Genomic DNA, 21,859 nt, shown 5'->3' on the forward strand with positions numbered 1-21,859 from the left:
GCTAAATAATTTGAATGAAGACTAATGTTTGTCTTGAGTATGGCTGATATTGGTGAATTTGGTAAAGTTGAGAGAATTACCCAGCAGCCATTTTACTTTAAAACTGCTTGGATGTTGTGATTTTCCTCACGGAAGCGAATAGGACCACTTTGAAAACACACTTGCTGACATTCTTGTGCAATATTGAGCATTAAAGTGAGTCGTAATATGTTCGGCCTTGAGAATATGTTCATGACATGAGTGTGAGTAAATGAAGAAATCCTTCATTTTTATATGAAAGAGGAACATGTGTTCTTATGCTGTATACACTGTACCTGCCCACCCAAGGTAACCCTGGATGATGTGCAGCCGGTCCTCCAGACGGTTCTGCATATTGTCTAGATACATCAGCATGTATCCCAGAGTCCCATTCATGCGCTCCAGTTTATGGATGAGCTCGGAATAAAACCGAGACGTTATATTCTGGTGCTGCAGGAAACCCTTCAGATTGAGCTCTGCAACACAGGCGAGAGATGTATAATAACCACTTTAACATCCTCTACATGAAACGTTAATGATTTTTGTCTGAACTGTCTATTTTACTCTATGCGTCAGAACATCATAATGGCTGTGTTCTGAACCAGAACTACTTACTAAACACTGCCCAGTGATACAAGCAAAGACAACATAAGTGCAATGGGGTATTTTTATTATCATGCAGAAAGATTCACCCATTTTTTGGAAGATATCTTGAGCACTTCCTCGTACCACAGCCAGGTCACTCAGAATAGCTTGATGCCCCTCATCCACGTCTGAGGCCTGATCCTTGAGCTGACCGCTAACATTCTCTATAAACAGATGAAACGGCAAATTTCACATGGCATCAATATACAGTTAACTTGAAGCCAGCCATTTTAAAGCCACAACATGTAAATTTGGACCGCTACATGGTGCACTTTCAAAACAAAAGGCTAGGTTAAATGATGTTATGTAGGAGAGTTTTCCCCATCCAGAGGCGTATGGTAATGAATGAATTTTATTTGATGTCATCGTAATGAATTAGCTTGCAAGAAACGTGGAATGTAATGCTACGTTAGCCCGCGAATGATATTGGACTTTGTTGATTTGGTAGCGTAATGCTACACAGTTGTACGTGTTTAAAACGGTCATACAGTCGTCATTTAAAAAGTAAACTACGTGTACGCTTTTCTGGGTTTCCTTTTCTCGCGAAAGAGTAATCGTGATCCATAACAAAAGAACAGATATTGTGTCCCAGATGCTGTTTAATCATTTGAGTGTTGCCGTAGTTTCTACAACCAGAAACTGAGGGTCGTGCGGAGCAGCGGATAATATCTCCCTGATATGCAACAAATACAAGGGACAGGCCTTTTTTTTTTTTTAAAACATTTGGGATACTGCAAGTACACAACTACATGAAACATATTACACCGTCCACGTGATTTGTGGATATTTCATAAACTTCTTCCATATTGTGGCTTTAAAGGGACACTTCACCCAAATATGAAAATCCTGTTATCATTTACTCACAATCGTGTCATTTCATACCTGTATAAATTGCTTTGTTTACCGATGAATGCAGAGAAAGATATCTGAAAGAATGTTAGTAATTTTCCGTTCTGGGGCTTAATTGACTACCATAGTAGGAAGAATTAAATGCTAGTCAAAGGTGCCCAAAGACACAGTTTTCCCAAATTCCTCAAGATTAAAATGCAATATTTTGTTTCCTACTATGGTAGTAGATGATGTCCCAGAACTGGAAATTGCTAACATTCTTCCAAATATCTTCTTCTGTGTTCATTGGAACAGCGAAATTTAGACAGGTTGGAAACAGCCTGAGGATGAATAAATGACAGATTTTACTCTTTTTGGATGAACTATCCCTTTAAAGAAATGTAATATAGCAGCACTTTGGTATTTTGGAAGAATCTTAAAAAACACACGAAATGGCATGTCACGTTCAGTCTTTCTTCTTGCGTAAACATACCCATTCTCTGTGCGATGCCCTGAATGAGCTGTGCCACCAGCTGTTGTCCGGTGCTGATGAGAGCTTTCTCCTGCGCCAGTCGCTGTAGATTCTCAGAGATGGAGGAGTCCAGCTGATCTTGACCTTCCTTCAGTACATGCTGCTGGAGCTGAAGGGTGCCGTGACCCTCCAGCAGTTTGTCCAGAGACGCAGCGGTCATCTCCCTCAACTCTTTCTGTCCCTCCTTCACACCAGCAATAAAACCACAGGAGCGATTAGACTCAAACGTTTGTCATCATTCCCGTCGCCCTGACGTTAACATGCAGTTCATCAAAATAATATTTTTTTTGCTACCAGATGGCTCAGACGTTTGGTACCTCACCTTTAGATCTTTCATGGCGTCCAGCTGACTGGTTGCTGTGGAGATCAGGGCATTGACTGTGAGCTCAGCCCGTCTGCGGAAGTGTTGCTGGCGTGTGGCGTAACACACGGAGCGTGCGCGGTTACTGACGATGTGATACGCGTTCCAGGTGTCCGAGTCCATATCGGCAGTGCACTCTTTAATAGTCTGAAGCGAGGGAGAGCAAGTATTGTTAGTTCCACTACATGAACTCTCTATACAGAATCGTAAGTGACAGTCTTCGCATGTCATTGCTGAGATTGTCATTTTTCTGAAGTTCAGCAAATTTAGGACCTACTAGATGAAGTTTTGGTAACTGAACATACCATTTCTTCAGTGCAGGGGTATGTCCTACGTCCCTCCACCTCTGATTGGCAGTTAAACAAGGCCACGCCCAGTTTGGCCAGCTGCTCCTCGGACAGGCCACTACAAATGGCTTTAAGTTGAGCAACAACCTGTTTTTCATTGAAGAAATGAACAAAACAATTAAATAAATAATAGGTATCATAAAAATGCTGTAGTAGACACAACATTATGTAAACTCATCTGGTCACTAAATAAAGCGGGTCACATGAGGCAAGTTCCCATAGAATAACAATAACTGAATCTTAAAATACATTTTAAAGAGAGTTTTTAGACACAGGTGTTTTTTATTGGCATTTAGTTGATGGTATTAATAGACACTTTTTGGCATCCATAACTTGACTCCATCAAATTGGAGACCAGGCTTAATGGAGCCTAATGAGAACTTGGTAATGTGTAATGTTTTTTCTTTTTAAGTTGAAATGAGTACTACAGACCACATTTCATCCATACCCGGAAATGGCAGCTGTCCAAAGGACTCAGTTCCATCTGTTTTGCTTCAGCTAGAAACTTCTCATCTGCAACACTCATCTCAAAGGCCGGCACGTCACCTTGTGGCAAGATGGGGGCGACAGGTTGCTTTGGGGCAGGAGCTGGTTCTGCTTTCTTCAGCCAGTCAAATAAAGCATCAAGCCGACCATACTGCATACTTGACACCCATAGCATGAGTAACCAAAACCCCATCCTGACCTATGACCCTGAAAGGTAAGACAAAAGACCGCTTAGTTTGTTAACCAGACTTATTGAACTCAAGAGGTAACGTCAGTTTCGCAGTTTTGATGTGATATGCTGTGGCATATATTACAAATATGTTATTATTAATGGTTATTCTACAAACATGTCAAAGATATTACAGGAGAATGCTGTATGACAGAAACGCACACAAAAGTAATACACCGTAAAATCACACGACTACACATGAATAAAAATATTTCGTGTATATAAATAAAGGGATGATGGTTACACATTAGAAAGTGTTATGCATCAAAATCCACATTTTATTATATGGGGTTACTTTAAGCGGATTACAACATTGTTTGGCTCTAACCAATAGTGTGTATATTACAGAAAAAAAGGAAAGAGAAACAATTATCCCACGTCATTGTTTATTACAGAGAGTATACACACCATTGTAGAATTTTAAAGATTTACAATAAGTGATTATCACAACAGTGTGTGCGTGAAGTTTTTTGTATGCGTGTCTGTATATTCGGTGTTTTCACTTTTTTTGTTTTTACTTGTATAACGTTAAATGCTTTGCTTATAGTCAATATGTTTTATGTACAGCTGCTTTGTAACTATGCAAATGGTAAAAGCGCTTTATAAATAAAGACTCTTTAAAAGACACAAGCGGTTTCCTCCACTGCATGGGGCTGAAACATGTCCAGACTAAGATCCTCGCAGCTGATGATGATGGGCATCACAGACAGACAGAGAGTCAGAATGATCAGATTCACGATTTGCACATAACCCACCACATCACCAATGCAACTAGCAAACAGACTTTAAAACTTTCCCAATTTATTGTGTACGTTTAATGTGTTTAAATTAATTACATAGCGAATTGTAAATTGCCTGACGCCGATATACGACGCCGTCCGAAACAAGCAAACTTCACTACACTTACCTTAAATCGCAGCACGGACAGCGATGTATACAAAACCCAAAGCAGTTCAATTGCAACCGCGGTATTAAGAGCGCGCACAACACTCAATAAAACGCTGTTGTGAGGATTCGACTGTTTAAATGGACCCACAGCAGCCAATCAGTGTCCGCGCCGTGCAGCGCAAATATCGCGATACTTACGACTCAAGTTACACGCGCGATTTCTTGAGGAGGGGTGTATGTTGTGGTGTTCATGTAGTAAGTTTGCTCTTCTGTTGTAAAGATGCACATTCAGCGCAACGAACACCGCCGGACTTCTCAAGTAGGCTACACGCTGTTTGGAGGAATATAATATTGTCGAATTAACCGTAACGTGTTGTTTTCGTCATGGAATCAAAACCGCTTTCCGCGAAACTGCTGAACGCTGCGCCTCCGTATGGACACATGATCATTAATGAGAAGTGGAGGGGCTCGAACCTCGTGCAGTGCCTCAAAGGTAAATACTTTCATTGTTTGCTTTAAAACCTTTACATCTCAAGTAGTATCGCTCAACCTTATACATTGCGCAACACGCTGCACTTATTCTAACTGTCAAGTGAAACTGCGAATTCTGGATCTCTCGATTATCTTCATTAGTAGCTTGTCAAGTCAGCTTTATTTATATAGCGCTTTTGAGCATTTTCATTGTTACAAAGCAGCTGCACCAGAAAACATTGCACCCAAAACTCCATTGGAGGAGAAATAAAAACTGAGGGAAACCAGGCTTAACCAGGGGATTCCAGTTCCCCTCTGGCAAAAGCTGCTGCCTCTGCACAAGCTCGACAGTGCTTGCGCAACAAGGCAAAATAAAAAATAATTAGATTTAAGATTATCATTAATAATTTTGTAGAGTCGCCACGTCCTTTGTCCAGCTCTATCATCACAGCATTTGTCAGGTCTGGGCATCGCCTACGTCCTGCCCGCTACAGTAACCTTGGAACATTGAGACAAGACTGGTAGCATGTATAATGCGAAGAGTTTGTCAAAATCTTTGTCATATTGTTTAAATGCATTAATGTTCCACTAACTAATTGTAATGACATAAAGTAAGATGTCTTCTGTATGTACGATTTGTATATTATATATGTGTCTTTATTTAAATATTTATTTTGTGTGTGGATTGTAGCCACAGGTCTGATGAAGTACTTGTAAGTCGCTTTGGATAAAAGGGTCTGCCAAATGAATAAATGTAAATGATTTATTTTGGTCAAGTCAAGTCAGCTTTATTTATATAGCGCTTTTTACAATTTTCATTGTTACAAAGCAGCTGTACAAGTCAAGAAAACATTGACTATAAGTAAAACATAAAAGGTTATGGAAGTCAAAACACAGTTCAAATATCAGACACACAATAAATTCCTATATGCAGTGTTAATTAAATAAGACTATCAAATTCTAGCAGCCCCCCGGCCAGGCAAACAGTGCAAAACAGTATGCAAACGGTGGCGAGGAACCCAAAACTCCATTGGAGGAGAAAAAAAACCTCAGAGGGAGACCAGGCCTAACCAGGGGATTCCAGTTCCCCTCTGGCAAAAACTGCTGCCTCTGCACAAGCTCGACAGTGCTTGCACAACAAGGCAAAATAAAAAACAAAGTTAGATTTACCCTCTGGAAAAAACTGCTGCCTCTGGAAAAAACAGTGCTTGCACATCAAGGCAAAATAAAAAAAGTTAGATTTAAAATGATCATTAATAATCTAATAGTGACTGAAGTTTTGTAGAGTCGCCACGTCCTTCGTCCAGCATTTGTCAGGTCTGGGAATGGATTGCGCCCTGCCCGCTCCGGTAACCTTGGACTGTGTCCTGCCCGCTCTAGTAACCTTGGAACAATGAGACAAGACTGGCTGAGAGTAGAGTACTGTTCTGCAATCTTTGATGCAACAAATGCATCAGTTGTTATTGGAAGTGTCCTGGTTCCGGTTGATCTTACTAGTGCAGCCTAGATCTTTGAAATATATATATTATGATAGTCTAGTGTATGCAAGATTAAAAAGATGCGTCTTTAGTCTAGATTTAAACTGACAGAGTGTGTCTGCCTCCCGGACAGTGCAGGGAAGACTGTTCCAAAGTTTAGGCGCTAGATAGGAAAATGATCTGCCGCCTGCACTTGATTTTGAAATTCTAGGTATTACCAACTGACCTGACACCTGAGAGCGTAGTGCACGTGATGGACTATAAGTCATAGTAATTTTGGTCATTCAATGTATTTAATCAGACCCTAATCTTAACATTTCTTTTGCTTCTTTTTCAGGAAGTGTGAAGGCCATATTTGAAGAGGAGCTTGGTGATGTAGATTTCTGTCTCAGTAATAAGATGTGTATCCTGTATGTGTCAGAGAGTGATATGGTTGCAGGAAATAGCCATAGGAGGAAAATTGCCCGATTCAGAAATGTAAAATACTCATTTGCATTTCTTAATACATTATATAAAATGTGATACTTTAGTCTGACCCTAAACAACACATCACAACAAAACTGCAAGTTTAAAAACTCACAGTAGTTTTTAATATCATGTTTTATGTTGTTTAAGGCTAACAGCGGTCTGCAGGGTATTGTGATCGTGGAGAAGACCCATTTGAGTGAGCAGTATTTCAGTGGCCTGCAGAAGTTTGTGGTGTTGGAGTTGGGTTTGACTCTACTGCCCGTGTCCAGTCCTGCTGAAGCTGCTCAACTCATTGGACAACTGGTGAGTGGATAAACTCTTATCATCATTGCATATACTCATCCTCAAATATAGTCAAGGAATCTAGTACACAAGGTCGTAAAAGGAGTGTTGATCCATCCAATACAGGCTTTCGTAGCTCATGCTTTTCGGAGATCCCAACACTTTTGTCTTCCATAGGTTCTTGGAGCGAACAAAGAGAACCCATTCTGCAGAAAAAGTCTGTCGAGATTGCTGGAGCCGGTGGTGTTGAATCTAGTTCAACAGATTCCCGGGGTCGGGAAGGTGAAGGCTGTGTTACTGCTTCAGAAATTTCCCAGTATCCATCAGCTCAGTGGCGCTTCAGTCGATGAGCTAGAGCTTATAGTGGGGCAGAGTACAGCCCAACAAATCACAGCATTCTTCCATAACCAGTTCACATAGAAAACCAGGCTGTCACCCCAGACTGATAGTCCCAAAGAATTCATTCAGAGCGCGATCACATTTATAAAGCACAACCATATTGTAGAATCAAAGTTTTAACTTTGAAGGATTTTTTGCCACATAGTTTTTTAAATCGTATATTGTTACTATAAAATGAATACATTGTTTTTTGTTTGTTTTAATTATTTGAGTGCCAAGTTGTCATGTAATGTTCGCTGATGTTAAATACTGTAGAGAGGAACAGAAAATGGCGCTATGGATCCAGTTGCACCGAAATTGACTTTGGTTGTTAAACTCATAAGTGTTTTTGGGTCCACAAGGATAATTGTCTCATTAAACCTTTTGTGATAGATGCCCTACTTGTGTCTGGGATTATAATGAAGGTGCAGATTTATAATACGATACGAGTTTTAGCTTTTGATTTGTTCAGCTTGAATTGAATAAAGCTTTATTTAATTTAGTTGAGTTTAAATTAAAGCAAAAAAATCACATTTTGCATAAAAGGAAATGTGCACTGTGCCACTTTCAATATTGCTGTATTTAGTTTTGTCAGCTTCTCTAAGGGTCCCACAGTTTTGCCTCTCCTCCTAGTGGCTCCGGTGATCTATTGGTTTTCTGCTCGACTTCCTCTTTAAAGTGTCACACACTACTGGCTGAGTTTCAGACTTCTTGCCAGACTACAAAGCAGCTAACTCTCATAGGGTTTCCTAAAGGGGGATCAGCTGAATCCTGGCCTCCTTTATTCCACATGCACTGTTGTTAGTCAGATAAAAGCAGCAGTCACAAATTCACAACTTGACTTCCTAAATTCCACACTGAATGGAAGCATGAGGAAACCTCTTCATTGTAAAAACACGTCTCTGTGGGTTTGGGGTTTACCCTGTACTGTATTTCTATGGGTTGCCATATAGATTCCCTACGGCTAGAATGTCATTAGTAAACATAGCCTAAACTACATTTCGTGATTTGAAGCAAGTTTATGTTTTAGTTTGTAATTGGACTACTTGGTATTTGAATGCTGGTGGTTGCAGGTATATGAACCAAACGAATGTATCAAATTGGTATTGTGCAAAAACATGTGCTGCCCTTAAAACTATTTCAAATGAAACTCATGGCTATAGTGATGTGGTGTGTGTCATATCCATTTCTGTCAAACCTTCCAAACACATGAATACAATGTATTTCATTAAAATGCTAATCGTACAAGCAATCTTATGTTTAATAGCACACAGTGTTTTATCAGTGTTGCCCATTCAGTAGCTCAGTATGATCAATCAAAGTCTTAAAGGAAAAGTCGCTCAATATTCACACATTGTCTGTCAGACTTCGGAACGAATGTGGAAAAAGTGTTTGAGCGTCACCGCAATTTCCACAGATCGCTGTAGGATTTTTCGAGGAAACACGTAGGTTTGATCTGCAAAGTCGTTCAATGTAGCGGAAACATCGGTGTTCAGCACACTGCCGCGCGCTAGTTAACATTCTATCCCGTGCTGCGGCGCCTGCGCGCTCTTTTCACTCCGTCTCTATCCCGTGAGCGAGCTGAAGGGAGACAGAGCAGCTCTCTGTTCGCTGTTACTGAGATGGATGGAGAAGAGAGGAGAAGATCAGATGCTCAGAGGAGCATCATGAAAGATAGCAACATTACAGGAGACGTGCGCATCCCTGAGCGCGTGACCCTCAAGAAAGAGATCGGACTGCTGAGCGCGTGCACAATCATCATCGGTGAGAAAAGTTTTCGACTCAGACCTGTTGCTGCTCTCTGTTGGGTATTTTTTCTTTTGAAATAAAACACATCCAAACTTCAATGGACGAATATTTTCCTCTTTAAAGTTTGGGATCGTGCAAAATAGCACAATACAAGTTAAAGGGTTTTGTATTATAATGATGTATTATGGTGTTTTTTATGAGTTTATGTTTACAATATAGTAGTAACATTATCATTGTTTTAATGCAAATTTATTATAGTTTATTCATATTGTTAGCCATAACAAGTGTGACGAAAAATCAATGTTTATTACAGGTTCTGTATCTTTTAAAATATACACAAGGCTTTGTTTCTTTCAATAATAAATCAATGCATTCGTAAATGTCCCAAAATCTGCTTTTTGAGTGTCAACTATGTGGAACTAAGTATTAAAAAATCTCGCTACAGTTCTTTTAACATTTAATAGTATGTGGGTCTTTCAGATGAGACTGTCCTCTTGAAACAGGCTGAATGAAAGCTAAAGATTGTTCCTTCACTTTAACAGGCAGGAGTAAATTATTTATGCCTGCTGTTACGTAATGTCGTTGTAAGACACTTGGGTACTTGAGAGAAGCTGCCAGACACTGGGCTTTAGTGAGGGAGGGGGCTTCATTCTACTGCTGTTGCCTATACATCAGGGCTACTTGTCAGAACTACGTCAGTAAATGGTGTTTAGGGTGGTTTTCTTTCTTTTAAGTGAATTTCTGAATGTGTAGTTAAAAAACCTTCAAAACCCACTCAAAATGTTTGCCTAATGTCAATTAAACTTTTCCACAGAATTAGAATGTTCATTTCGGAGCTATTTACCAGATTGTAGTGCTGACTGCATTTAAAGCAAATGACTGTAAGAATATACATGCCAAAAGGTTGCAATTTATGATTAATTACAAATAATCTTTTTGCCTTTAATCCTTAACCCCTATTTTAATCCTATATGTTTTTTTCATCAGGCAACATTATTGGCTCAGGAATCTTCATCTCTCCTAAGGGGGTTCTGGAACATTCGGGTTCTGTTGGATTGGCATTGGTTGTTTGGATGTTAGGAGGGGGCGTAGCGGCTCTGGGTTCCCTCTGCTACGCTGAACTAGGGGTCACCATCCCTAAATCTGGTGGAGACTATTCCTATGTCACAGAGATTTTTGGTGGTCTTGTGGGGTAGTACACGTCCATATTTCTTTGAAAGACATGAATGTCATTTTTTGGTAAAACGTGAATATATTTTGTTCTCTAACTGCTCTCAAGGTTTTTGCTGTTATGGAGTGCAGTTCTGATCATGTATCCCACCACGCTGGCAGTCATAGCTCTCACTTTCTCCAACTACGTGCTGCAGCCGGTTTTCCCACATTGTGTTCCTCCATACATGGCTACACGCATGCTCTCCGCAATCTGCATATGTGAGTACTTAACCATTTTTTTTTCTTAGTGTAATAAAAATATTCAGGATCAATTTGTTCAATGTGCGTTTATCTTTCTTTCGGTGCAAACGTAATTTTTTGTTTCATTAGCATGCACACAGGCAGATCTAGTCAGTGTTGTACACTTAATTTATTTCTATAACACAAGGCTATTATTGGGGTATAATCAATCTCTAGTACTGCCCCAAACAAAATTAACTGGAAATGATCACTTTGTCAGTCAGAAGGTTTTCTGTCAGGCATGCCATAGAATATTGTGATGGATGATTAACAAAAGAATAAAATATTATGTTATTGTTAAATACATTCATAAATAAATACATTATATCTTATGGTCAGGTAATACATTTGATAATATTAGTTTAATATGATGACCGTCTGACTATTCTTATAGACTTTCATCGGACGCACGTGTCTGGCCCGAAAAAAATTTCTGGCCCGTGTTTGTTGATCGGTCTGACTAATTGCTTATAATATAACTATTTTATTTCATTTAATTGATATTAATATTTTATTGTATAATAATTGTATTACATAAACAATTAGTTGGATTTTATTATATACAGTAAATCTTTTTAATTAAACTATTTGTTGAATGGGTCGTGTAACTTTGTCGCATTTAGTCAAGTCAAGTCAAGTCAGCTTTATTTATATAGCGCCTTTTACAATTTTCATTGTTACAAAGCAGCTGTACTAGAAAACATTGACTATAAGTAAAACATAAAAGGTTATGGAAGTCAAAACACAGGTCAAATATCAGACACACAATAAATTCCTATATGCAGTGTTAATTAAATAAGACTATCAAATTCTAGCAGCCCCCCCGGCCAGGCAAACAGTGCAAAACAGTATGCAAACGGTGGCGAGGAACCCAAAACTCCATTGGAGGAGAAAAAAAACCTCAGAGGGAGACCAGGCCTAACCAGGGGATTCCAGTTCCCCTCTGGCAAAAACTGCAGCCTCTGCACAAGCTCGACAGTGCTTGCACAACAAGACAAAATAAAAAACAAAGTTAGATTTAAAATGATCATTAATAATCTAATAGCGACTGAAGTTTTGTAGAGTCGCCACGTCCTTCGTCCAGCATTTGTCAGGTCTGGGAATGGATTGCGCCCTGCCCGCTCCGGTAACCTTGGACTGCGTCCTGCCCGCTCTGGTAACCTTGGAACAATGAGACAAGACTGGCTGAGAGTAGAGTACTGTTCTGCACTCTTTGATGCAACAAATGCATCAGTTGTTATTGGAAGTGTCCCTGGTTCCGGTTGATCTAACTAGTGCAGCCTAGATCTTTGAAATATATATATTATGATAGTCTAGTGTATGCAAGAGTAAAAAGATGCGTCTTTAGTCTAGATTTAAACTGACAGAGTGTGTCTGCCTCCCGGACAGTGCATGGAAGACTATTCCAAAGTTTAGGCACTAGATAGGAAAAGGATCTGCCGCCTGCACTTGATTTTGAAATTCTAGGTATTACCAAGTGACCTGACACCTGAGAGCGTAGTGCACGTGATGGACTATAATACGTTAGAAGTTCTCTCAAGTAGTGAGGAGCTAAACCATGCAAGGCTTTATAGGTAATAAGCAAGATTTTAAAGTTAATGCGATGCTTTACAGGTAACCAGTGCAAGGTTGACAGAACCGGGCTAATATGCTCATACTTTTTTGTACGCGTAAGAACTCGAGCTGCCGCATTTTGGACCAGTTGGAGTTTTTGTAATAGCGCATTACAGTAATCTAGTCTTGATGTCATAAAGGCATGTATAAGCTTCTCTGCATCTGATGGTGACAGCATATGACGTAGTTTAGATATATTTTTAAGATGGAAAAACGCAATTTTACAGGTGTTGGCGACCTGGTTCTCAAATGACAGAGTACTATCGAATATAAAGCCAAGATTCTCGGCTGAAGATGAGGGTTTTATGGAAGATCCATCAATAGTTAAGCAGTATTCTTGGTTGTTACGTTGGGCGGTTTTCGGTCCGATAAGTAACACTTCAGTTTTGTCCGAGTTCAGTAATAAAAAATTGCTACTCATCCACTTTTTTATATCGACTATGCATTCCACTATTCGATGGAATTGCTGTGTTTCATGAGGCTTCGAGGAAATATAAAGTTGCGTATCATCAGCATAACAGTGAAAGCTTACTCCGTGTCGCTTTATTATATCTCTTTATTATATTTAGGTTTATATCCAAGTAACAGTTCTTCTACTGGTAACCCAAAATAATCCTGGCTAGACATACTTTAACTTGCTAGCTAATGTAATTTACTAGTTTCTTTTGCATGTTATCAGAAATAATCTACAGGGACTACTTTATTCTTTGCGGAAGTGTAACGGAAGTTAAGGGCGAGGTGTCCGATTTCTGAATTACACTTGTTTAGACAAAGTCGGGCCGATTACCAAAATAAAATTGTAGCCAATCAGCAGTAAGGTACTCAGTGAACAGGACGGACATGAGTCGAGCCGAACCCTGACGAAAGTGAAAGATGGGGGCAGGGGTGTTTGTGTTTGGTGATTTGAACATCAACAATTGCTAAGAGAAATCAGATACCCCGCCTTTAAGTCGGGACACAAAAGAATGCATGCGCAGTAATGTTTATGTTTGCTTCAAACGGTCTATAGACTCACACTTGCTTAATAACACTATGAATGCAGTGGTCTGTCAGATCAGACAACTCTATCTGTTTACAAATCTTTATCTAGTTAAATGTCAAGCTGCTTTCTTTGTATATTTCGAAGCAATTTTGCCTGCTGGTAATTGCTTGCAACATACCTGTTTTTAGCGTTACAACATTGATTCCGAGTTATTGTATTGTTTGGAAACGTTTTGGTGTGTCGGAACCGACAGAATGGGGTTTGGCTTGAGAACCTATCATCTCCGATTATACTTTTGAAAATGAACTTGGCGAATGGGACGGCAATTCATGCCCATTCCTTCACCTGTTTAGGCAGAGAAAACTGGGAGGCACTCTCGTTCGCACCTGTGGCATGTGGGACACAATGTCTTGTTCCCTCCATCAGGGAACCGAGGTTACATCTGTTACCAAGACGTTCCCTTTTTGTCTGTCTCTCGACATTGTGTCGAGACTGACAGAATGATGTATTGAAAACGCCTTCCCGCTGTCCTTCAACACAGTCAAAGAGCCACTCAGAGCGTCCGGTCCACAGAGGTGCAAGGCGCGTGCTGGATATGTGAGGGTTAGATACGCTTCCTCCCTAGAGGGTAGCACCTGCAAGTTCCCCACCTGGTCCCTGAAGGGAGTAGGCTTCGGGCACATAGCCAGGCTGGAGTCTAACCCCGATGATGGTTGTCCGCAAGCTTTAGGTCGCCTTGTGGAAGCTCTTGCCTGAGTGACTGTGCTTACGACTGTGGAAGACAGGTCACTCAGGATCTCCTCATCCAGGGGCCAGACGTGGAGGTTCCAGAGGTCTGGTCTTGGAATTTCAGGCTGTGCCCGTTCCCCTAGAATGAATCTTCCGCTGTCGAGCAGGAAGCAGACGATGTTGTGACGGCAATACCGTGATCGACATGTGTGGGCATGTCGTATCCACGAACGCTACTTCCGCATGCTGGGGACCCAGACATGTGATGCAGGTATCATGCCTGTCTAGCTCGAGGATGAAGACTACAGCGCCGAGACATGCCTGGCGACATGTGTAGGAGAATTTGCTCTTTTAGAAATATGCTCTCTGAAGACACCTCTGACCAACTACTGAAACGGCAGGACGTGTTCCGCTGCTCTGCGTCGTAGACCCAGTAGGAAGAATCGAAGATCGCTCAGCATAAGCTTTGCAGGTTCCGAAGAACAAAAAGGTGAATGAATGGGCATGCCGTCCCATTCGCCAAGTTCATTGGCTTTTTTAAAAGTATAATCGGAGATGAGAGGTTTTCAAGTCAAACCCCATTCTGTCAGTCTCGACAGGACGTCGAGAGACCGACAGAGAGGGAACAATAATATTCGCTAATGGCACAGAAATGAGACACTTCACTGTCAACTTTACAAAATCACCATCTTAATGACTCTGTGATCAAATAAATGAATGAATAATAATATCTATACAAGTGTATATGATTTTACCCGAATGAATGAGACGCACTTGAGATTGTGCCAATAGCACTTGACTGCTCAGTGATGGAGGCGGCAGAGGCAATAGCATGTGATTACCGCATTAGCTTTCATTATTCAAGCCTGTGAAACCTGAGGAGTTATTCACACAAACCAAAACACCAACAACAATGAGCTCTTGAAAAACGCAAGGCGCTCCATCTCTTCACAGACCTGCCCTTTGCTCTTTGTCTCAATGAAAGCTATTTGTTCAATTGGGCATAAACACCGGCAACATTTTTCTTTGGTAGAGAAGCAAAGTGAATATGAAAGAGTGTGTAAAGAAAGAGAGAAAGTGCCGGTGACATTGATGGATTAGCCAGAAGAATTACAAGCACCCTGTTTTTCCATTAACATTCCCACATTTCCATCAAGTGCTTTGTATTGTAAATCCTTTTGGTATGGCAACAAGTCTTATTTTTTACGTGTGTCCATGTACATTATCCACACTCTTAAAAAAATATTATTTGAACTTCAAATGGTAAGAGAATCAAAGTTTTTTGACAGTGTTCCTGTAGCTCAGCTGATAGATGATAAAAGTTGAAAAATGTACAGTATCATTTGAAAAATAAAATCAAACTGCTGAACACCTGAAGCAATTTTCATAGTTTCTCTCTGTGTATGTTTGTAGTGTTTTTGACCTGGGTGAACTGCTACAGCGTGCGTTTGGCTACTCGCATACAGGATGTGTTTACTGTTGGAAAGCTTCTGGCTCTCGGTCTCATCATTACTGTTGGTCTGAAGCAGATCTATGGAGGTGAGAACATCAGAAAACGAATTCATTGATTCTCCACGAATGTAATATGGTCTAGAGTTTTCTAATTGCACTGGACTGATATACTGTAGATATATTACATTTAAACACTTATTTTTTGGGGTGGGAAGGTGGTGTTCTCAATATCTCAAGGCCACGGTAATAGGTCAATATTTAAGCATTACATGTATATGCATTTCCTTGGACTAGTTTCACTTAGCCTAAGTTCAATTAGGATATTTAAGTCACCTTTGAAAAAAACATTACCGGTGTGCATCTTGAGATAAAACAATGGCATAGACATATTTTAAGAAATGTCAGGGCAAGTATTATTCAGTTAAAACAGCTCAAACATTCATTTAAGCCTGGGACTAGTCTTAAGCCTTAATCTTTTTTTATTTGCAACAATTTGTACAGTTATTATCCAATACAGAAAAAAATAGTTTTGCAATTGCATTACAACAAACCTTAAAAATAGGCTTCACAAAATTGCTCAAACTAAATAAACATTCAAATAATATTACATTTACCACATTAAAGAAATATTTTGGACAGTAGAATAATTATATTAGAATTGACAAAGCTGTGGATTGATCTTGATTTTGACGTACGGTTTAGGCCTAACTAAGCAGGCACTGACTGATGCTGGTCATCTTAAAACAGCCAAATGTGGTTAAATCATCAGTCGAGTTAATATATCCTTCTGAGTTTTGGGTTCCTCCTGTTTTGCCCTGCGTGTGTGTGTGTGCTATGTGTGCGTCCATGTCTGTGTGTGCACGTGTGTCTTTGTTTCCCACTGTGTGCGCATTTTTTAGTGTGTGTCTATGTGTGTTAATTAGTGTGTATATTGTGCGTGTCGAGTGTTTCGCATCTCCTCTGCATTGACAATCATTTTCTTTTTACTCTGTCCAATTGAGGAACCTGTTTCTATGTGCTTAGGCAACTATGAGAGCCTGACTCCACAGGTAGCCTTTAAGTTTGATAAACCTCCGTCTATAGGACAGATCGCTCTGGCTTTTCTACACGCCTCTTTTGCCTTCAGTGGCTGGAACTTCCTAAACTATGTTACAGAAGAACTGGTGGATCCAAGAAGGTTAGTTTCATTTCACTATTCAAGAAAAGTCAACTCATTTAGCTGAAACAACATTACTGGGTTACGGTCAGGATACGCCACTTGTGCTCATAGTACCCCCAAGTTGTTTCAGATATAAATGTCTTTGGTATTTTGCTGGTAAAAAAGTTGCTAACATTTTTCCAAATATCTTTCTTTGTGTTCAACAGAACAAAGTCCATTTTAGACGATAATTGGCCAGTCACTCCGTGGAGACCGCCTTTAAAATGCAGTCCATAACTTTTTCCTTAAAAAATGTAAACAAATAATATATTAAAGGAGTAAATCACCTTCGGAGTGAAAGTTCTGTCATCATTTACACGCCCTCTTGTCATTTCAAACCTGTATGACTTTCTTTCTTCTGCAAAACACAAAGGACGATATTTTGAAGAATGTTGTTAGCAGCCCCCCATTCATGCTATTGCACAAAATGTTTTTATCAGGAATCTGCCACGAGCCATATACATCTCCATCCCGCTGGTGACCGTTGTGTACACTCTCACAAATATTGCATACTTCTCGTCTATGTCTCCCGATGAGCTCCTCTCCTCCAATGCAGTGGCTGTTGTGAGTATACGGGCCTTTGTCTTATCGGGTCTCCATGTCATTTTATGTTACTGTAATGTCATAGTCTGTTGATGCTTGCCACAGACCTTCGGTGAGAAACTTCTTGGGGTGTTTTCAACTCTCATGCCTATCTCTGTGGCACTCTCAACTTTTGGGGGCATCAATGGTTACCTCTTCACCTCCTCCAGGTGTGCACATTACCTGCTTTTGTGTGTGATCATTTACTTTTATAAACCAGACTAAGACAGCACCTTGTGATGAAATGTAATGCATTTTAAAAATGTTTTTTTTTTCATGGCTACGTACAGGTTATGTTTTTCTGGAGCAAGGGAAGGACATTTACCCAGTCTTCTGGCTATGATCCACTTTAAGCACTGCACACCGATCCCTGCTCTTCTAGTCTGTGTATGTCACATGTACTTGCACAGGGTTTCACATCATATCATAAGAACAGAGAGTTTCTCCTAAAGTAACACACATCTCTCTCTATTGTTCTGTACTCTCTCTCTCTCTTTCTCTTTACCTTACAGTGCACTGCCACAATCGTGATCTTGTGCATTGGAGAAACGCACAACCTTATAAACTATGTGTCTTTCATCAACTACCTCTCTTATGGAGTCACTATTGCTGGCCTGCTCTACTACAGATGGAAGAAGCCAAACCTATACAGGCCCATCAAGGTATTATATGATGCCATTTGCTTATGGCTTTCAAATACGATTAACCATGGCAGATTTAAGGTATACCTTTCTCTGGAATCCTACATGTGATCTTGGCACAGCTAACGCAACGCTCTACCAGTTAAGCTACTGGAACCAATTACTACAGAGATCAAACAAACCAACATATTTTATCTGCATTTGTTATGTTTTATGTCTTTCCAAATTCTGGCAAGTTTCTTCAAAAATCTTACATTCTGAACAAAACGCAGAGATTCGTAACGGATTTTGTCCAATTAGGATCCAAAATGATGATCATTGAAACAGATTTGAAGTTTGCTTTTTTGGACCCATGCATGGTGTCAAATAGAATCTGTGAATACTCCTTTAAAAGATACGACAGCATCCCCTACTGTACAACAGTGAAAACATGGAAAGCTGGAAAAGTGATCAAGCCTTGTCATAAACGACTGAAACCAATCTGTGAAGCTAGTCTTAGTTAGCCCACTTATGTATTGTTGTCTTTTGATTGCATGGATTGCTTCATTTGTTGACCTCTGTTGTAAGTAGCTAATTGTAAATGTCCTGTTGTCATTGAGAGAAACATGTACATTTAGTCATTTAGCAAATGCTTTTATCCAAAGCAACTTACAAAGAGTTTGGGGAGCAATAAGCGATATGTCATACAGAGAGCAATAGTACAATAGGTCCTAATACAAAGTTACTAGTTACTAGACCACTAACTGTTGAGAGAAGAGGGTTAGTGTACGGTTTATTTTTTTTTTTTTTTCATATGTCTGTCAAAAGAAACAGCTTTGTATGAGGATGAAATACCTTCTTTCATGGAAAGCATTAATATGGGATCAGTAAAGTTTCGCTGTTTCAGGTGAGTGTGATAGTTCCACTGTGTTACCTGCTCTTCTGGGCTCTGTTGCTGGGCTTTAGTCTACACTCGGAGCCGCTGGTGTGTGGAGTCGGGCTGGTCATTATGCTTACTGGAGTCCCTGTCTATTTCCTGGGGGTTTACTGGAAAGACAAACCAAAATGCATATATGACTTCATTGGTAAGTGATTATCCATTAAAATTATATTCACTTAGATTGAAATGCCAGTGCTTGCAAGTGGCATTTGGGCACACTGTAAAAAGTTCTGTAGAAATGACAGTATTACTGCAGCAGTTTGAAAGTCACTTACTGTAGATTTACATTTATGTAATTTATTATGTAAGTCTTTATCCTTACAGAAAGAAACAATAAAATAACAGCCTCATGCAAAGCATTCTGGGAACCAAAATTAGAATAAAATCAGAAAAAGGTTTATGTGGATTTCTGGTTCCCAGAATACTTTGCATGAGGCTGTTATTTTATCGTTTTTTTCTGTAAAGATAAAGACTTGTTAATGTTATATATTCATGTATCTTTGAACAAACTGCTGCCAATATATTAGATACATATAAATCTACAGTAAATTACTGGCAACCAGCTGCATAACTACAGCCAACTACAGCCACGTTTACAGTGCAGTTTTAAATTTGGTCTTTGTTTTGAAAATGTAAAGGCGGCTATAGATAGTAAATGTATAGAAAAAACTGTTTGCACATAATTGCAAGAAAACTACACCAATCTACATACATACTTACATGCATTAGGCAAATATCATTTGGATGGAATTTTAAAGATTTTAAAGTAATCTGCGATTTTGTTTCAAACAGAGATGGCAACAGAGAGGAAAGGTTACGGATTGCAGCATAGGACACAAGTGTGCCAAACTTGGATCTTAAAGAAAGCTTTTAATGTTAATAATAGACCGCACAACTCAAGCTACATTATTTTTTGAACATTATATATTTAATTGGAGAGTTGCAAGCACTACAGTAAATGTCCACACGAGGGCAAGATGAAACTATTGTTTTTAATATATCATAAACATATTGTTGAAATGTATAAAGTTTTATTTATTCAGTTTATCAAACTAAATCATCACACATGTCATTTGTGTTACAGAATGGGCTACTTACCTGGGTCAAAGAGTATTTTTTGTTGTTTTTCCACAATTCGATCCCATTGAAGTCACACCAGAATGGACTGACAAAGCTTCCGTCACAAGCAAGACTTCAGGACCTTTTTGAAATTGTGTTATTTTAATTTGCCTGTATGTTCACTTAATATGGCATTGTAGCTGCATAGTAAAAAATGAATTCAAATGAAAACAGACTCAGTGATTTCAGTGTGAATTTTTGGAGGTTTATGTAGACCTAGTGCAGTTTCCGTTATTGTGGGTTGTATCTTTACATGGCTTCATTTTTATAGGTTTCTTTTAGGACCAGAACATGGGTCCTGTGCAATTTTTGATGTGTATGCTGATACCTGTACAATATCCCCTTTGTATAATACTTTACCTATGAGGTCTTGTCAAGAACTTACCATACCTCACAAATGTAAATACTTGTGAAATGTTTTAACAATCTTTTCACTATTCACAATTTTGGTCTGGAGCTTAATGTCACATCGAGGTATTATACTGCTGTTATACCTCGATAAATTCTTGTTTTATATTCTTACAGATTAAGAGGTTTCTAAATTCATTGCCCAAAATGGGGATGACAAGTGAATTAGGATAATGTTTTTTCTTTTATTTCAAGTTAAAGAGCTGGGTATGAATATGAGAAATAAAATATATTTAGTACGTTTCTGAGGACCAAGGAAAATTATATGGACTAAATACACCACCTTTCGATCTCTGAATAATATAGATTTAAAGGAATAGTTGACTTGAAAATAAATCTGTCGTAATTTATATTAGACTTCTACTGTGTCTTTAAAAATGACTTTCCTTCCTCCCTGGTGTGTTTTCCTCCAAAATGAGTCGTTTAGCAGGTTCTCCAAGTTGTTTTTATACAATGGAGGTGACCAAAGCTATCAAGAGTTTTAGGGCAAGATTTTTAGTAGATATGATATGACTTAAGAGACTTAGAGTGTTCACGCGAGTTGTACGAAATACATTTTTGATACTTTTTTGGTTTGTTTTTTTACAGGCACTAGTCTCTGTAAAAGAGCAGCGTAAACATTCTCCATTCTTTTGGTTTTTGTTTCCCACAGAAGCAGCAAAGTCATAAAGTTTTGGGCTTATATGAGGATGAGTATGGCAGAATGCTCATGAGTTCATGATTTTGGGACGACCTCTTTATTCAGTTTCACTTCATAGGGAGTTTTGTATTCTTTTAAAAGGTGTTTCCTATAGGAATTTACATTATACATTTACATTCATGCATTCGGCAGACACCTTTATCCAATGCAACATACGGATTCAAGGTTCCCTGGGAATCTTAAAGGGCCATTCCTTCTATTCTGTGACACCTCAGAATAGTAACTCCATAAAAATATTGTAATGATTTTATCGTCTTTGAAGGAGAGCTTATTAAACTACTTGTAGGCATTTAAGAAAAATATACCGGTCCAGCTCAGGATGACTGATGGTGTAGTCATTTTTACCAAGCCAAATGTCCTCTCTGTTACAAGACATTCTCATCTCTTTTTAAACTATTATTAATAGTAAATGTAATATTTTCATTTTGTGAGGGCAAATATTTTCCTCACTTTACTCTGTAACTGTATTTCAATAAAGTATTTACTAAACAAGTATTATCTAAAAAAGCCATGTTATGTTTATGACACATTGTAATTGTAATGCATTTCATGTACTGTACTATAAAAAGAGACTTAAAAAAGTCAAATCTTTTAGTGACTTCATTTTGCCAATTTATTCCCTGCAAGTAACCAGAAAGACATGTTCATTTTATTTACATTTAGCAGATGCGTTTATCGAAAGCGACTTAGAGTTCAGGGAGCAAAAAAGATATATTGTCATACAGGAGCAATAATACAATAGGTGCTAATACCAAGTTACTAGTTTCAACAAATGCCAGAACAAAACCTGTTGAGCGAGAGAGAGGGTCACATAAATACATTTTATTTAATGAATATAAAAACTACTCGGTGGACATATGAGAAACTGGGTGGACACATGTAACAGCTTGGACAATAACAGGA

General features: G+C 39.1%; 3 protein-coding genes across 4 annotated transcripts in view; 2 read left to right on the forward strand and 1 right to left on the reverse strand.

Moving 5' to 3' along the window:
- bmb (brambleberry) overlaps positions 1–4,514 on the reverse strand; it is a 6,469-nt gene extending 1,955 nt beyond the window's left edge. The window contains exons 1-7 of the mRNA XM_079450021.1: positions 4,354–4,514; positions 3,180–3,424; positions 2,690–2,818; positions 2,346–2,531; positions 1,985–2,207; positions 711–827; positions 315–494 (exon numbers count right to left, since the gene is read on the reverse strand). Coding sequence (XP_079306147.1) covers positions 315–494; positions 711–827; positions 1,985–2,207; positions 2,346–2,531; positions 2,690–2,818; positions 3,180–3,410 — 1,066 coding nt within the window. The 5' untranslated portion in view covers positions 3,411–3,424; positions 4,354–4,514. The remainder of the gene's footprint in view (positions 1–314; positions 495–710; positions 828–1,984; positions 2,208–2,345; positions 2,532–2,689; positions 2,819–3,179; positions 3,425–4,353) is intronic.
- On the forward strand, positions 4,497–9,546 carry faap24 (FA core complex associated protein 24). 2 transcript variants are annotated; one of them, XM_079450022.1, is made up of 4 exons: positions 4,497–4,827; positions 6,621–6,760; positions 6,899–7,054; positions 7,211–9,546. In XM_079450022.1, exons 1-4 carry the CDS (start codon positions 4,719–4,721, stop codon positions 7,451–7,453), a joined length of 648 nt encoding a protein of 215 aa, XP_079306148.1. In that variant the 5' UTR covers positions 4,497–4,718; the 3' UTR covers positions 7,454–9,546. The 2 variants fall into 2 exon arrangements, with proteins under 2 accessions (XP_079306148.1, XP_079306149.1); XM_079450023.1 differs by having other exon boundaries at positions 4,543–4,827; positions 6,621–6,658; positions 7,211–8,655.
- slc7a10b (solute carrier family 7 member 10b) lies at positions 9,034–20,015 on the forward strand (the record flags this gene model as incomplete). Its single annotated transcript, XM_079450024.1, has 11 exons — positions 9,034–9,175; positions 10,148–10,352; positions 10,440–10,591; positions 15,351–15,476; positions 16,413–16,566; positions 17,028–17,151; positions 17,236–17,339; positions 17,460–17,556; positions 17,682–17,831; positions 18,697–18,874; positions 19,814–20,015. The coding sequence occupies 11 exons, from the start codon at positions 9,034–9,036 to the stop codon at positions 19,936–19,938; spliced, it is 1,557 nt and encodes a 518-aa protein (XP_079306150.1). The 3' UTR covers positions 19,939–20,015.
- Between the last annotated feature and the right edge of the window lie 1,844 nt (positions 20,016–21,859).

The sequence above is a fragment of the Barbatula barbatula genome (assembly GCF_947034865.1).
Source record: "Barbatula barbatula genome assembly, chromosome: 25".
In the NCBI taxonomy this organism is placed as follows: Eukaryota; Metazoa; Chordata; class Actinopteri; order Cypriniformes; family Nemacheilidae; genus Barbatula; species Barbatula barbatula.

What these genes read in the sequence shown, in the direction of transcription:
- faap24 (XM_079450022.1), top strand. Translation starts at nt 4,719, where the DNA reads ATGGAATCAAAACCGCTTTCCGCGAAACTGCTGAACGCTGCGCCTCCG. An exon ending in CCTCGTGCAGTGCCTCAAAG is followed by an intron (nt 4,828 to 6,620) that starts GTAAATACTTTC and finishes CTTCTTTTTCAG; the next exon opens with GAAGTGTGAAGGCCATATTT. An exon ending in AAATTGCCCGATTCAGAAAT is followed by an intron (nt 6,761 to 6,898) that starts GTAAAATACTCA and finishes ATGTTGTTTAAG; the next exon opens with GCTAACAGCGGTCTGCAGGG.